Source organism: Centruroides vittatus, unplaced genomic scaffold, assembly GCF_030686945.1.
Source record: "Centruroides vittatus isolate TY-2023 unplaced genomic scaffold, ASM3068694v2 scaffold_861, whole genome shotgun sequence".
Lineage (NCBI taxonomy): Eukaryota > Metazoa > Arthropoda > Arachnida > Scorpiones > Buthidae > Centruroides > Centruroides vittatus.
Window position 1 is genome coordinate 6,043,784 of NW_027122718.1, and position 16,325 is coordinate 6,060,108.

The 16,325-nt window shown below is 31.1% G+C and overlaps 2 protein-coding genes across 7 annotated transcripts in view; one reads left to right on the top strand and one right to left on the bottom strand.

Moving 5' to 3' along the window:
* rdx (BTB/POZ and MATH domain-containing protein rdx) overlaps positions 1–6,550 on the top strand; it is an 85,823-nt gene extending 79,273 nt beyond the window's left edge. For all 6 annotated transcript variants that reach the window (XM_067288486.1, XM_067288491.1, XM_067288489.1 and 3 more), the window contains 3 exons: positions 3,795–3,917; positions 4,027–4,169; positions 4,241–6,550. In XM_067288486.1, coding sequence (XP_067144587.1) covers positions 3,795–3,917; positions 4,027–4,169; positions 4,241–4,385 — 411 coding nt within the window. In that variant the 3' untranslated portion in view covers positions 4,386–6,550. The remainder of the gene's footprint in view (positions 1–3,794; positions 3,918–4,026; positions 4,170–4,240) is intronic.
* Positions 6,551–9,367: 2,817 nt separating this feature from the next.
* On the bottom strand, positions 9,368–13,441 carry LOC136990013 (adult-specific rigid cuticular protein 15.7-like). The gene is made up of 3 exons (XM_067288333.1): positions 13,402–13,441; positions 9,779–9,859; positions 9,368–9,717 (listed from the first exon to the last, which is right to left on the bottom strand). Exons 1-3 carry the CDS (start codon positions 13,414–13,416, stop codon positions 9,415–9,417), a joined length of 399 nt encoding a protein of 132 aa, XP_067144434.1. The 5' UTR covers positions 13,417–13,441; the 3' UTR covers positions 9,368–9,414.
* Between the last annotated feature and the right edge of the window lie 2,884 nt (positions 13,442–16,325).

A 16,325-nucleotide genomic window follows, 5' to 3' on the forward strand; every position in this document is an offset into this window, starting at 1 on the left:
CAGAGTTTTAGATGAGTTATTTTTGTTAAAGGTCTTTAGTTCCGTAGTTAGTTCTTTGTGTATCCAGTGTTTAAAAGAATATATTAGAATAATATATGTTTGTTGCTGTATTTATGGTTTACTTGCAGATATGCTGTTAGTTAACCTTTCAGCAGTGGGAGAGTCAGGTATAGTTCTATCCCTTAGTAGTGGAGAATATACCTGGAATATTTTTTAAAGTATTTTTTCATGCAATTTTTCTCATTTCCGTTTCAGAAAAGTGTTTGCAAACAGTTATGTCTAGTAAAGAAAAGTCTTTTTTTATTGTTACATAATTCACTTTTTATGTGAATTGTTTCTCGCGGTAGTTTTTGGCAATACCCCCAAAAGAATTTAGCGGATATATACGTCCCTCACCACTGCTACACGATCGCCCTCGACGTATATTTACATCTCTCACTGCTGAGTGGTTAAGAGTTTAAAATTATCATCTTTTTGTTAATCTTTGATTTATTTCTGTATATTTTATAATTTAGACACATTAAAGTCTCAAATATTTGTAGACTTTGCACTTATTCATGGACTTAATGATGTATCTCTTTTTTTATAAAAATGAATTCTCCTTTAGAACTACTATTTTTTTTTATTTAAAGATCTTTATATTTCTTTACTCCAGATTCCTTTTGCTCATCTTTAGGGTTTGTTTAATATTTTTAAATGATTTTGCACAATAAATGAGACTTAGATTAAATGATAAAAAATGTACAGGTATACCTCGAGTTACGTCGTTCTCGATTATACGTCGTTTGTCAAAAAAGTATATGGACAAATAAAAATCAAGTTTGTCATTTTATTCGACTTTACATCCGTCCGCCACAAATATTGAAGTCGTAATATCACTAGAAAAGCATTAAAAGCACATAAAATCATATTAAAATATGTACATTTTCAGTAAATGTTAATATAATCATCATAAATCCTAGAGAACGAAACATGAAAACATTTGTGTTTCTGTGTTGTCGTCTTGTTTAGCGGTCTTGAAGTGCTCATTATTGGTGTTTTCCACTGTAGTTTTGACTTACGTCGCCTCTCTTGGAACCAATTACTGACGTAAGGCAAGGTATGCCTGTATATGTTTGAAAATGTCAGATTAGGTTTTATTCATTTGTTGTGGAATAATATGTGATATGTAACTGGTTTTTGTATCTCATATTATTTATACAGAGATGCCAACCACTACAGTTCTCAATAGTGTCTACAGAAGTCATGTGTAAATTAGACTTCTGGATAACCCTCTAAAAAACTACAGAATGCAGAATGATCTTTTATACTGTCAGAGAAGTGTGCTAATGCAATAATATGTAAGTTTTAGTTAGCGCTTTGTCCACAGAATCACCAATATACCAAATCTCAAACCAATCAGCACATTCACACCAAAAACATTGAATGTACAGACTGTGAGTGTTCCAGTTTGCAAGCAGCTAATTAAGGGTCTGTGTAAAAATTTTCCTTGTAAATGATTGAGTTGCATGGTTGTGCTAAAACTTGTCAAAAAATGTATTCTCTTGTCATCACAATTGGGCACACTGGTAAAGCTCAAATGAAAAGACCATGTGACAGACAAAATGGCAGATTGTCAATTACACAAGTTTTATTTTATTAAATGAGAAATATGAATTTAAATTTATTTTAAAAATTATTATAAAATAATTTATTAATATTAAAAATTTTAAGAACTTTGTGATAAAATTAATCTATTCTATATATATATATATATACACATACATACATACATACACTTAAAATTGTGACATCACATCTATCACAAAGAAAAAAATAAACTGCAGCATCAGGAATTGGTGAATTTTTGAGTATGTGGGTGAAGCTCATGCAAATAGCAAAGCAAGCAGGGAACAAAGCCCCCCTTAACATAATTTTATAATTTGTTTGATTTCAAATTGATGATAAATTTGAAAATATTAGAATTTATTTTAGAATGAAAGTAAGATATTCTCTTATTTCTTTTATGATTCATAAACCAAAAATCTTTTGGTAATGTCCATACATAGTAAGTACAGTATTGATCAGTAAACCAGTGATAGTCCATCACCTACCTTGATAGCATTATCTAGAATGTCCTTGACAGTGAATATCATCCCCTCAATAAGACTTATAACAAAGTAAGTGTTTCACAATTTGTTTTTTGTAACAAGTAAAATACTTGTAAACATTTAACTCTGTCATAACTTGAATTGTATTGGTACCTTATTTTAAAAAGTATTGTATTAATTTTTTCCTTATAGATGTTATGCTAAAGAAGAATCACTAAATTATAGTGATTTGATATGCATATATAACTACAGTATGAATAAAATATATTAAAAACACTTGTGTTGTTAATTTAGTCACTGTGATTCTAGACGTGAAGTTTGGCATAGAATATTACACCAAAAAGTTTTTGGTTTACGAATCATGAAGGAAATAAGAGAATTACTTAGACTCTGAATCCCTGTAAAATAATTAATAAAAGTAAGATAGTTTATGAATAACTTAAAATTGGAATAATGATGTTATATTAGAAGAGGGTGGATGGAAATGTTGCTCTCCATCTATTCCCTGCTCTCTAACCATAACATGTGCTACTGATGGCCCTCGTCTCAGGTTGGCATCTCTTTATCTATGATAGTCTTTTTAGTTTTCTATAAGAATATATTATTATTCAGTACACTGTATGTATTGTTTTTGGTATAAGATAAAGGTATTTTGTGTAGCATTAAAAGGAATCTATTTTGTGGAGTCTTTGATGTGCTTAATTTTGGGTTTTATGTATCTGATGCCTTAGTAAAAATTTTGCCACGCTCTATTGGAATGCATTTTGAGTTTTTATAACAATTAAAAATTAAAGCAGTAGTTAAGATTGAGATAGCATTTGATTGTTATCTGTTAGACTGCTATCAGCCAAATATTGAGGCTTTTAACATGAGAAGAGGGGGTTCAAATACCTTCTATTTACCCAACGATGATGATAAATAATGCTCTTATAAAATTTTATTTATTTTAATCAATGTATTCTAACTTTTACACATAATAACAATATCTGTGATGACAGTAAGTGAAGGATACTGTATGTATGAATGAATAATAATTTTCTGTATAAAAATCAAGAATTTGTTTTTGTCAGAACAGTAAAGAGACTATATTTTTGTACTATACCAATGCTGAGTACGAATTAATTGATCTGCATTTTAGTATCACCTGTGGCTGCTTCCATTCCAATGAGTTTACTATTGTTTGTTTTTATTGTCTTGAATTAAACTTAAATCTAGAATTCCTGTTCCAAATTGATAATCTAGACATCATAGCCTAAAACTTCTACCTGAAACTTTTTGTGTGTAGTGTTGTAACCAATCATCCAAGATTTCCTATGTTATCACTGAATATAGCTACATGCATTGTACATTACATGCCATTTTTAGCTGTAATAAATCTTACCCAATTACATCTTCATTTAGGTTCTCTAGAGAACACTGGGTACTTCAGCTAGTACACAATATGGAAGAATATTCTCAGATTTCAGAAAGTTTAATCTTAGCTTTGAGTTCATTAAAATAGAAAAGTTTCAATAATGTTATCACTTAAATCAATTTTTCTGTTTTTATAAGATGACAAGTTTGTGTGATCACATTCTGTTAATTTATTAATATGTAATGTTAATTGGGTTAATATTGCAAGTAAAATTTTTATTAAATTTTATACTGTTATCCACAGCAATATTATTTATATTTGATAATTAATATTAAATGGTTTTTTAACAGAACAGAGTTGCAATCACAGACATGGATCATGAAGTACTTCGAGAAATGCTTCGCTTTATATATACTGGTAAAGCTCCAAATTTAGAAAAAATGGCAGATGATCTTCTAGCTGCTGCCGATAAGGTATGTTGATGTCATTGTTTGGAAAGTTACTTTCAAATGTGCAGCTTTAATAATTTACAGACTAACTTATTTATTTACTTTTAAAATAGAATTACTTATATATTTTTAGTATGCTTTGGAGCGGTTAAAAGTAATGTGTGAAGAAGCATTGTGTTCAAACTTGTCAGTGGAAACAGCAACTGATGTTCTTATATTGGCTGACATGCATAGTGCAGATCAGTTAAAAGCACATGCAATTGATTTTATTAACACGTAAGTTAAGTTTATACATTTTTTAAAAATTACATTGAATTATCTTAAATAATTTATAATTGTATTTTCAGTCATGCAGCTGATGTCATGGAAACAGCAGGTTGGAAAAATATGGTCTACAGACATCCACATTTGGTTGCAGAGGCTTTTCGTGCCTTGGCAACACAACAAATCCCACCTATAGGACCACCTCGTAAAAGAATCAAACAATCATAGGGACATTTAGCATCTGATTTGTACAGTTTTTCATTCATCTGCTTAATATCAAACTGCAATAAGTTATTTTTTCAATGTTCTACCTCCCGTGTTCCCGGCCTTGTCTTCCGCCATCAGACAGCTCAGCTACCATAACAGGATAAGCTGTCTACCTCACCACCGACTAAAGGAGGAAATGAAATTAGTCTTTTTTTAGCACGAAATTAATTTTGTTATGACTGCATTTTTTGTGAAAAGTTCAACTTCCAAAATATTTGTGTTTCTAAACAGATCATCCAAAGTTTTAGTGTATTGTTATAGTGATGGTCTGATTTATGGTATCAACCAAAGAACTTCGTGATATTGAGGATGCATCTGATTTTGTTTTCATGGTCAGTGAAAAATTCCACATGCATATAAAATATATATATAAACATTTGGAAATAAACTTTTTCCATTATCATTGAAGTGCTTTTTAAAATAAATTCAAGGAAATAAATCATCTTTCATTAAATCAAGAACTATAATATATCATGTTGATATACCAAAAAAGAAATGCTGCTGCATTTGTGCATGTCTGTGTAGAATTAAGGAAAAGTTTTACATGTGACTTATTCTAAAGGATACCACAATGTTCCAAACAGACTTGATGCTTATGGACCAAACTCTCTTAAAGTATGAGGCACAAACAGAATATCTTTATTTTGCAGTACAACAGTTTAGGGTCTTCTCGTTATTAGTTTTTCTTTACCTTCCCAATGTCTTAAGTTGGAAGTACCTCAAATATTAGGAAAACCGAGCTTGTAAAAATTAATCTGTGATAAATTCTGTTTTATGCAGCAGTTGAAAGAATTATAATTTTAGCTAGTCTGAATTAGTTTTAATTTAAGTTTATCCCCCCTCCCTCCATATCCTATAATTAGGAAAATTCAACAAAAGTTGCAAGCAAATGCTTTCGTTACATTGAGTTTTTTCTATTGATGAATTTAAACTCTCCGTGATGTATTGTAACATACATTCATCAATGTATATATTGTCACAAAGCTGTACAACAGATTTGTGGTGGTGTAACAACAACTGTCAGGTATATGTTATTGCCAAAAGTTTGCTCTTCCTGTAATAATTGCACTGATTCTTCATACTTAGGATGTAATTTCTTCCTATTCTTCTATTAAAACTGTTTTTAAATTGTGGATTAAGTTTAACACAAAAATATCGATAATCCAAAATCTTAAGTGACAATTTGGGTTTTTCTTTTATTTAAAAGAAAGTATAAAATCAAAGCAAGAAATATTTTCATACTTATTTATTATTAAAAGAAATATCAGCTTCAGCACTTTATACCATTAAGGACAACAGCACTAGATGTTTGTCTATGCAATTTCGAAATATATATTGTTGACTAGAATTTTCACAAATTGATTCAACTGTTAAATGTGCATCATAAAAATAAAGAAAAACTTCTTATTAAATAATAAGCTTGATGGTTCAGATCATTTGTCAAATTATTCACTGTGTTAATGCTAATTTATAAATCTTTCATTGTAATGTATTAAAGAACTTTTATTTATACTAGTTCCTGTAAACATCACAATATCAAATGCATGATTGTAAAAATTCACCCAAAAGTTGCCAAAATCAAATAATTTTCCTCTATTTAGTATTTTGTAACATTTTATATTTTCTTTGTCGTCTTCTGGGATAAATTCTGATCTAAAATTTCAAATGTATGATGTAATACTGTATGATCTGAACATATAAGGCATGCTTAAGAGCATGCAATATCAAAGGCTATGGACTTCTACCAATCTCGGCATTTCAGTTTCGTATTAATTGATTCTATTTATCTCTTATTACTAGGTAAAATATCTAAAGATTTATTGGGCAGTAAATTTTTACATCCTAAATCTCAGTAATCAAGAATATTTTAACAATGACAATATTTATTCTTTGGAAAAGTTGGCCTCCTCTTGTATTTTTTTTTTTATAGTACAGAGCCTAAATCAGCCTGAGTATTGATATGTCAGCACTGCCCAATTATATGATTTCAAATGCCTAATATTATATAAGTACAAAATATTTGTTTTATAAGAGCATTATTGGTGGAGGTCCTTGTCTGATGTGTTTTGCAACTGTAGAGGGACCTTGCTTCTTAGCACTTGTTGAATAAAAACTTAGTGACAAAACATTGTATGGCATTTGTCTTTATGAACAATCTAGATAATCATTAATTATTTTTTAAAATATAAAGAAATTTTTATTTACTTGAATAAAAGGTACTTCTAAAGTTAAGTTTATTTTATTATAAAAATTTTCCATAAAAAATTATCACAATACATTCGATAAAAATCCACATAATAATGTGTTTACCTTATTCCATATATACTAAGTCAATTATCATCTGCGGTCAGAGGTTCTGAATATGATGACAAAAATAGAATAAACATAAGTTATGATTTCTAACTTATTTTTCCATTTAGGAAGTTAGTTATGCAGGTACTACCATGAAATTTCAGCTAAGAAGTATAGGATTAAAAGAAAACATACATTCAGTTAATAAACTGTTTACCTATTAATAAATCAAAATTTGTATGAATGTCAGGTTACAAAGGGGCATGGGTTCAGCCCCAGCTAAACATTATTTTTTTCAGTATAGCTGTTTAAGATAGAAGTACATTATTAAATTTGTTTTGTTAATTTAAGATATATCAAATTATAACATACAGATATCTGTACATTATTGTGTTATGACTGACATTTGCACATTTATATCCAAACTTTCAGACTGGCCGTATTCTTAAGTGTGGGAAAGTATATACCGGTACATTATATATATATAGTACATGCTGTGTGTTTATATAATATACAAATAGTCCTTTCAACAACAATATGTCTTCCATTTCCTTTTAGTCAAGGAGGTGTGCCATTTGTGTTGTGTAAAGGCAACAAGGTAGAATACTCTAACTCGTGTAGAAGAATGAAAAAGAAAGAGTTTTAACCATTACTAAGATGGTGCGAGTCAAAATGACCCTTCGTAGTTTTTTTGTTTAAGTTTGAAAATAAGTCATTTCTTTTTTTTAACCCTTTATTTAAATGTTTCCAGACAAGACAAAATGCATTTCTAAACATTCTTAATTTTACTTCCCCGGCTATACATGACAGCTGGTACATAATTACCGGACAGCCAGTTTCTATATATCAATCTCTTTCACTTACTGGCATATTTTCTTTGTCTATTTTTGATGTGAAAATGTAACACTTCTTCCATTTCCTACCATTATTAGCTCTTTGTTACCTCTTAGAAGGATTTTAACTTTAACAATGTGATTCATAACATGACAATGGTCAAAATGTAGTTTTTCATTGTAAATATTTTCACAAACAAACTATAATTATAATAAAAACACAAGAACACTACTTATATTCTACAAAGGAAAAAAAAAACAGTCCGAAAAAAATCAACAACGTACTGAGTATGTACGGATCAGACTCGCCTGAGTACACTATAAATAAACAATAGTGGCTGAAGGTAAAAGCCCTTCAAGACCTGGCTCGAACTTAGATCATAAAAATATTGTTATATTGACGGTTAAGTACTTCATCTACCACTTTAAACTCTGATCTTATTTTCTTTATAATAAGTAAAATCTAGAAAATAGCTAAATTCGAGATGAAACAATCTAGATTTATATCCCTTATCTAATTGCCTAAATCTCAAATCTAGGGGCAAACAAAATCTAGATTTAGATGTGAGAAATAGATTCTAAAGTGACAATCCTGCCCAACACGTGGTATAGACTTCAATGTTTTGACTTAAAGTAAAATGGCGGTCGATAGTACCCGTCGTTGCCACCAAGAGCGCTATATCTAAGGTCAGTCACTCTATGCAGCTATATTCTAGCTTGTTGGTTCAGAATCTAGTAATGTATATCAGAGAATACTGTAAGTTGATTTTATGTTACCTTGTGTTTACTATATTTACGTACTGTACAAAAACGTTAATGATAAATGATGATAGAATAAAAAAGCTCTTGTTTCATTTGTAAATTACTTATTTTTTGTTCCATCGAAGTTGTAGATACTATCAAGCATTTTTATTCTGGATGTATGAACTGTCCTTTTTTATGCGAAAGTATCCAAAGGGCAAAAAGAGGGATAGATGTAAATGAATTTTATAATGGAAGTATATTGGTGTTCTTCAGTAGTTCACTATTATGGTGATTTTTGTCATGTTTGTTTTTACTGATGTTACTACCAACTTGGTTGAGTTAGAGTATAGAAGAAGCACTGTCATACGTATGGCGCGATATTGGATGTATTCTTAATATTCAAATGAATTATATTCGAGATCACATGTCTCGAATACTGTTAAGTTGTGTGTCAGTTGTGTGGGGACTCAAATACTAGGAAAGTATTCGAATACTCGAGTATTCGCGGGTGGTATTCTTCAATCTCTAATAATAAAAAAACATTATACCTTAATTTTCATTTAACACTGTGGTTTTCAACCGGAATACCGCAACACACTAGGGTGTTCAGGGACGGCCGGATGGCCGAGCGGTCAAGGTGGCAGCCTACCGCTCTGGGGGACCCGGGATCGAATCCGAACGGGTCGAAAATCCCAAGGAATTTTTCGGGAAGGTGGTCCGTTCGGATATGTCGGGCCCCGTCCCTCACCACCCGGTCGCCCCATTGTGGACCTGGCCGAACCCATAATGGGCCTTCTAAAAGAGGCCCTCTTAGTGCCCACAGGGCGGAAAGAGTTAAAAAAAAAAGAAAAAAAAGGGCGTTCAGGAGCCGAGAAATAGTGCTAAACATCGCTATAACACTTCTTACGCCTGTTACTAAAAGTATGAAAAGCGCAATAACTCTACATTGATAAAGAAGTAGTGTTACTTCAATAAAAATATTATCAAACTGGAGTGCCGATGTTAGAGAAAGTTTGAGAAACGTTGCCTTAACGTTTGAAATGGACTGGTGCCATAAGATAACAAATTAACCAATTAAACTTTACATTAAATCAATTTATTCGGTTGGAATTGGTCATACATTATCGTTTAAGCGGTAGATAATATGCGTGGCCAGGTGGATATTTTGCAGACACATGTACGGTACCTCTTTGATCAGGAGGATGATCTTCGGGTAAATTCATTGTTCCAGGCTCATTAGAACGTACTACCACACGAAATCCGTGATGATCCGCAACATAATCTACCGATCTTTTACGACCGTCAATATCAGTCAGACTATAAGAACCCATCTTCAATCCGTCGCTATTTCCCATTTCACTTCTGGAATTACTGGAACCATCATTTCGGTGGATGGAATATTGAAAGTTGTAATCTCCATTATCCTGTTATGGTAACTTTAATTAGTGATTATTAATTAATATATAAAGATTGATCGTTACTTACTCGCGATAGAGAACTTTCACTTTTTCCATCGGCATGTTCCAGAGAGAGAGACTCTCTGATGAATACGATGATAATCACAGCCTGAAAATTGAAATTATTTTAGTTAGTTAACAGAAATAACGGTTACCTAAATACTTTAATTAATTAAAAATATATTAATGCTTTTCTACTGGATTAGAAAGTATCAGATATGATATTTTAGTACTCTAGGAGCTAGTAGTTGTGTTTTGATCGGAATAGGATTCCAGAACTATGAGTGATGGAATCTATCCCTTATCACCTAGCCCTCCATTGTGAACCTGAGTTAATTTATGTTGGGCATGAAGAAAAGACTATGTTAGCGTACATAAAGTGGGAAAATTAAAAACAACATATTTGTATTATACTTTTGTAGCAACAACTCTACAGCCAGCGGTGAATTACATATCCAGGAATCTATTTTGTACTATAGTCCTGAAATTTCTCAATTGGCATTGTGGTTTTCATTACTACAGGTAAAAAGCAACTAATATTCTACGATGTGACTCATCCAGAAGCATCGTTGCATTTACTCTCTAAGAACTGTAACTTCACTAACCGTGGAAAGTTGCTATTCAATATAAAGATTGATTACTTCTCTCAAAAAACTAATACTGTAGTAACTTCTCTCGAATTGAACAAAACAGTAACTACAGTATAGAAGTTATTGGAGAGGTTTGAGAAGACGTCTCGTCCCTTATTTGTTGGCAAATAGTCGCTGCTGAATAGTCGGCAAAGTCACGCTCCCAAGAAAGCATAATAATATATTCTTTTCAGAATTAAGAGAAATACAGAAGCGTAAAGGAGGGACATGAGGGATAAGGAGATTGCGGGAGGAGAGCCAGTCTTCTTGAACAATACTTTTTATGAACTATCGGTATAAGCCATACGTTTCAGTCGGAAAAATTCAGCCTCCACGCTCCCTATGCCCCCTCAATGATAAATGTTTAAATACAGCCCTGTAAGACAGCAGAAACCAAGTCTTTTGAGTATAGGATTTAACTAGGAAGTTCAACGTTATGTTTAGGGTAAAAAAAGTAACGTATTCTTGTTTCCAAATTGGGTCTAAAGATCAATCCTTCATTTTGCATATGATTCAACCTTCCTATTCAGGCTTTGAAAATTACTATTTCTTTCACATCATCAAGCCATTTTCTTCTTTCTACCTTTTATTATCCATTCATTGCTCGCTTATTCTTTTTCCGTTATTTCTCGCAATAAACAATTTTCAATCATACCCAAGAAAAGTCCTCTTTCTTTTCTCAATACATTCTGGAAAAATGTCTTTCTTCGTTCAGTCTGCTTGACACTTAATTTTTAATTCTTTCAGACCACTTTGTTCTGTGTTTCAAAGATTTCAAGCATTTTCCTTTATTTTTCTCAAAGGGTCCAGATTTTTATCCCTTATACAAGGGGGTCCCGGAACCAGGGGGTCAGTCCTCTTGTTCCGGTAGGCTGGGTAAGTTATGGCCTACCCATTCTTCCTTGCTGAAAATCAAAGAAGCTTAAAATGTAAATAGAAACACAAGCCTATACACAAAGTAGGCTAGTCAGTTTATTATGTCCTTGATAAATATCTCGTAAAATATGTATCCAATTAAAAATTGATCCATAAATGCTAAATTTCAAAAGCTATGAGTACTTTTAGTCGTATTTTCAAAAGGTATTTATTTTCATCAGTAGAGGTTAGTGTTAGTGTGTTTGGAGGTCACGAGTTTGTTTACCCGCTTTGAAAAACTTAATAACACCTGTGCTCTTTGTCGAAAATTTCTGAAATTTTGCAGGGATGCGCGTGTATTAGGAGCATTGATGCTATTAAATTTTGGTGTTGAAAGGTCGAAGGGTGTGGGGAGATAGAGGGTGTCATGTGCCGTATCTCGAGTAGGGTCGGATTTAATGAAGATTTTACTATGATTGATGTCGGAGAGTCCCAAATATTGGTGTAAACTCTCGCAAATTGTACCGTTTACTGAAGAGGGATCGGAGATCTCTCCGATCCGAAATACAATTAAATAAAATATCTGAGAATAAAATCGTCTTCTGTGTAATTCTTGAACTCGGGTGAATGTCGGATTCGAAGGACATAACATTTCGGTTTATTCATCTTTAAAAAAAAAAAAACATCTTAAGTGGTTAACGAACTAATCATTTAAAGGATCATTATATCGATAGTAAAACAGCATTACGCTTATAGGAGACGGCTTACATTACTATCCGTTACTCGAAATCATTACCTGTAAATCTGTACTACAACTGATACACAATTGTGTACAGAAATAATGCTATAAAAATCTACTTGAATAAACTTATGCAAATGCATCATTTCAGATTTATTTTTGTCGATATGAAAATTAAAATTAACTTAGTCTTATGTGTAATGAAAAACGAAATAAATATGTCTGCACAAAAAAATGAGAATATGTAATGAAAATGTACAGTACATATTAATAACATAACTTAAGTATAATGTAGGCTAAAACTGCATATGTATTAATATTCAAAGCTATGAATAACATACTAAGAATTCAATTAAAAGAATAATCCAGCAACAAGTTGCGTAACTTTTCCGGCAAATGTTAAAATTATGTTATTTTATTTAAAAACTTTTTATGCTATTAATTATTATAAAATGAAAAAAAGCTTAATTTTGAGGGTAGAATGAGTTTGATAAATATATATATATATATATATACACCTTATATATATATAAGTAAATGCTAATAACGAGTAAAATCTTCATTAAGTCTGACCCCACTCGAGATATGAACATGACCCCCTCTATCTCCCCATCCCGTTGACCTTTAATCATCAGAATTTAATAGCCTCAATACCTTTAATACACAAACATCCCTGTTTTCCAGAAAAGACACAAAAGCTTCAAAGTGGATGAACGAAATCATGCCCCACACAAACACAAACATCCGTACATATAGAAAACACCCCAAATTTTTCTGCATTTCTCGACATTTCGAGATCTCCCGAGTCCAAAAATGTAAAAATCTCGAACAGCCATTTTTTGACCGATTGCAATACTTACAAACAACGGGTGGGAAAGTAAATATAACAGGAAATCGCATCTGCTAAAGTCCATTCTATAAACTATGAGATTTTGCATAAATATTTTCTGTGTAATATTTAATTTTTATGTCATGTTACAACTACAAAAAGTTATTCATCCTAACAATTTAATTAAACGTTGATAGCTGAGCCGTAAAAAATCGCATTAATTATTTTAGTGCGAATCGGCTCTCTGGGTAACTTTTCCACCAATTAACGTATACTGTACTAATTGAAGAGAAAGTTTACCATTATCATGAAAAATGAACATGTTCAAAACTAACTTCACACAAATATTAAAAGAATAAAAACCCCTTTCTACCTTTTTTACTTAGGATTTTCAGCGTTTAAAGAAAAGAATTTAGTCTTTTAAAGTTTTGATCTCTATTATAAGCTAACCAACACAGAAAAAATTGACAGGTGAAATTGTTTATATATTAATATATATATAGACTGTATCTAATAACTTATAAGGCCTATAACCTATACAAACGTCACCTTAAACTAAAGAAAAAGATAATCTTTTCTTACAGAGGGTTTGATCTTACCTGAGCAATCCACATTTAAAAATTTGGTTCAAATGAATCGTTTGCTAGCAAGGACGCCTCTTTTTTATACTAAATATTGCTTTATTCCTTTAAAAGGTGTAGATGACAGTTTTTCTCTATTAAGAATCGAAGAGGGTGGATTAGGCTAGGTGAAGAACAGGGAGGAGACATGATGTACACCTATACGAATTATCTGTTGCAATTCGAGAGAGAAATGATGCCAAGGTCTTGACCCGAAGATCAACTCGCATCTATTCTTAAATAGAAGAGAAATTATTTAAAAATGTAATCATTATTTAGAATCGAATCATGGCTTTGCGTTTTACGTCCTTCTTTATGTCCAGACCGTTCACCAGAATTGACACATTTCTTTATTGAAGAACATATAGGCCTGTTAAATTAATAACGATATAAAAATATAGTCTCAATTGTTTATCAGAAGTAAAATGATTAAAGGGTGGATAAGCTAAAGATCTGTTCTATCCATCCACCCTTCATTGTTTACTACAGATTATAAATTCATTGAAGTAATTAGACATAATTATTTAATTGTGTCATGTAAGGTTTATATTTTTATATTTAGAAATAAGTTGACTTCATTACCTGTAAGCATTATAGATAAAAAATATGCGATTTTTAAAAATTAAAATTTGTAGTAAGTTTACAATAAACAATGAAAATATCTATATAGGTTATTTCTATATATTCGTGGTATTGACATTGTCATCTTTTACAATATAAATAGTTGTAAAATCTATTTTTAAACGCGTATATTTGTAGCATTTAAATAAAATTAGAATTGTTTGTATTCTATTGTATGTCGCACTTTCCGACAAATTTTAATTTCCTTTTTTAATGTGCACAAATGTGTAAATGCTAAACTTTAGCTTAAAATTTATGACATTATATTTATGCCACATTCAATTTAATATAGACGTAAAAAATAATATATTATTTAGTTATGCCTATGTTAAAATAACTCATTCAACTGCTAAAAATGAAGATAGGAATCTTTATAACCTTCTATAATCGTTATAAACACATCATTTTTATTTGATAGAAAATAATTTACTTATTTAGAATTCTGTGAAATGTTTTTTACAGAATAAATTAAATGCAGATATACTGTAATTTAATATTACAAAATAAGAATAAATATTTCAGTAACTTTAAAGAATCTGAAAATTACGTGTTGTATTTAAGCCGTTCAGATTTAACGCTAGTGGTCGACTGGGTGAGATGTCGCTATCATCAACCATCGGCATAAAACGTCATTAAAACTTTATCACGTGATCAAAAATTACAAATATTTAAACTAAAAACACGTTTGCAGTCACCCATAAAAGATTTGGGAGACGAAAATCGAATAAATTGATTAAATAAGTATTAATGTTTCTTTAATGGCGCAATTCGTTTCTCAATGCTTATAATTTGTAATAAGTGATAAAAGAAGAAGAAAAAGAAAAAAAAATACAATGAACATACTGACGATCGACATCAGAAACAAGCATGATATAATTACTTAGAAAATACCGTACAACAGCATATACAGAAATATGGCATGTTTTTTTGGGCTCATAACCTTCAACCAATAGCGTATAGTGTGACGTCAGACCAGAGAAATCGATATTGCACACAAAAAATCGATAATCAGATCCCGCGATTCTAGATTGATATTTATTAATTTATTTATTACCAGGGTTTAAAGATAATTCCCATTCAAAGAAGAACCTCCCTCAAAACAAGCAACTTAGTAGGCTAATAACAACTAAAAAAAATTAGCGAAACACAGTATAAAGTATATAAGACTACAGAACGTTTGAAATTAAGAAAGTTACATTTTACGTATATGTTTAAAATAGCATAAATTTCTCATGTAAAGAATTTTCAAGTTCTCTCATAGATGTAACATCCCAAATATAAAACGATCGTTGCTGAATATCTAAACAATGTCTGTTACTATAGAGACAAGTAAAATAACCTGAAATACTTCTTAAGACTCGAAGGCCAACTTCACTAGACGGAAAACTTTCGTTGAAAAATTTAAAATGCAAAGTTTTTATTGCCTGGTAGTTATACATATGTTACTATATATATATATATATATATATATATATATACAGTAAACCCCCTATAACACGGCGAAAAAATTGCAATCGTGTTCGTATAACACGCTAAAAGAGACTTGTATAACACGGTAAAACGTCATCGCCGACTCGTGTCGCGACAGGATTGGTCGAATCTGGACCAATAGCGGATATTGTACAAACCGTTGAGTTTAAACGAGCACTGGACCTACTAAAAAACATTTATTACTCAACGACCATAAAAATTATATTTTTATTAGTGATGTCTCCAAAGTTAAGTTATTTTTCTGCGAAAAATTCGCTGATCAGGAAACACGCGTCCGCCGTTCGATGAGCCGCTCCGCGACGAAAACAAGTTTAAGCAATGGCGTCGTCGAACGGTGCACACTCGGTAAGTAATCCTACAATTTTTTGTTTATAGCATAGTTTGTATGAATTATTCCCCAAAAATTATACGTGATTTGGAAATGTTGAGTCAAATTAAATAAATGTTCTAAAAACTGAAACATGAGAAATAATTTCCTCAGGCTACAAAGTATTAATCATACCATTTGTCTTGGTTCTAAGGGTGATCACCTTAAGCAGGTCTTACTGTATTTGTATTTTCATATAAAATTTCAAATTATATGTCTGCAAAGACTTCAACTAAGTATGAGTTTATTTAACAGTAACTAAATAGGCTTTTTCCGAAATTCGTTAAAATTTTATAAAAACAAATTAGTTTATTTTTGCTTAAAATTTATTACTTCAAATAAATAAATTATTAATTCTTGCTGTATTCATTAGTATTAAGATAATTAAAGGAACAGGATTAACTATATGCAGGGTTCCTACTCA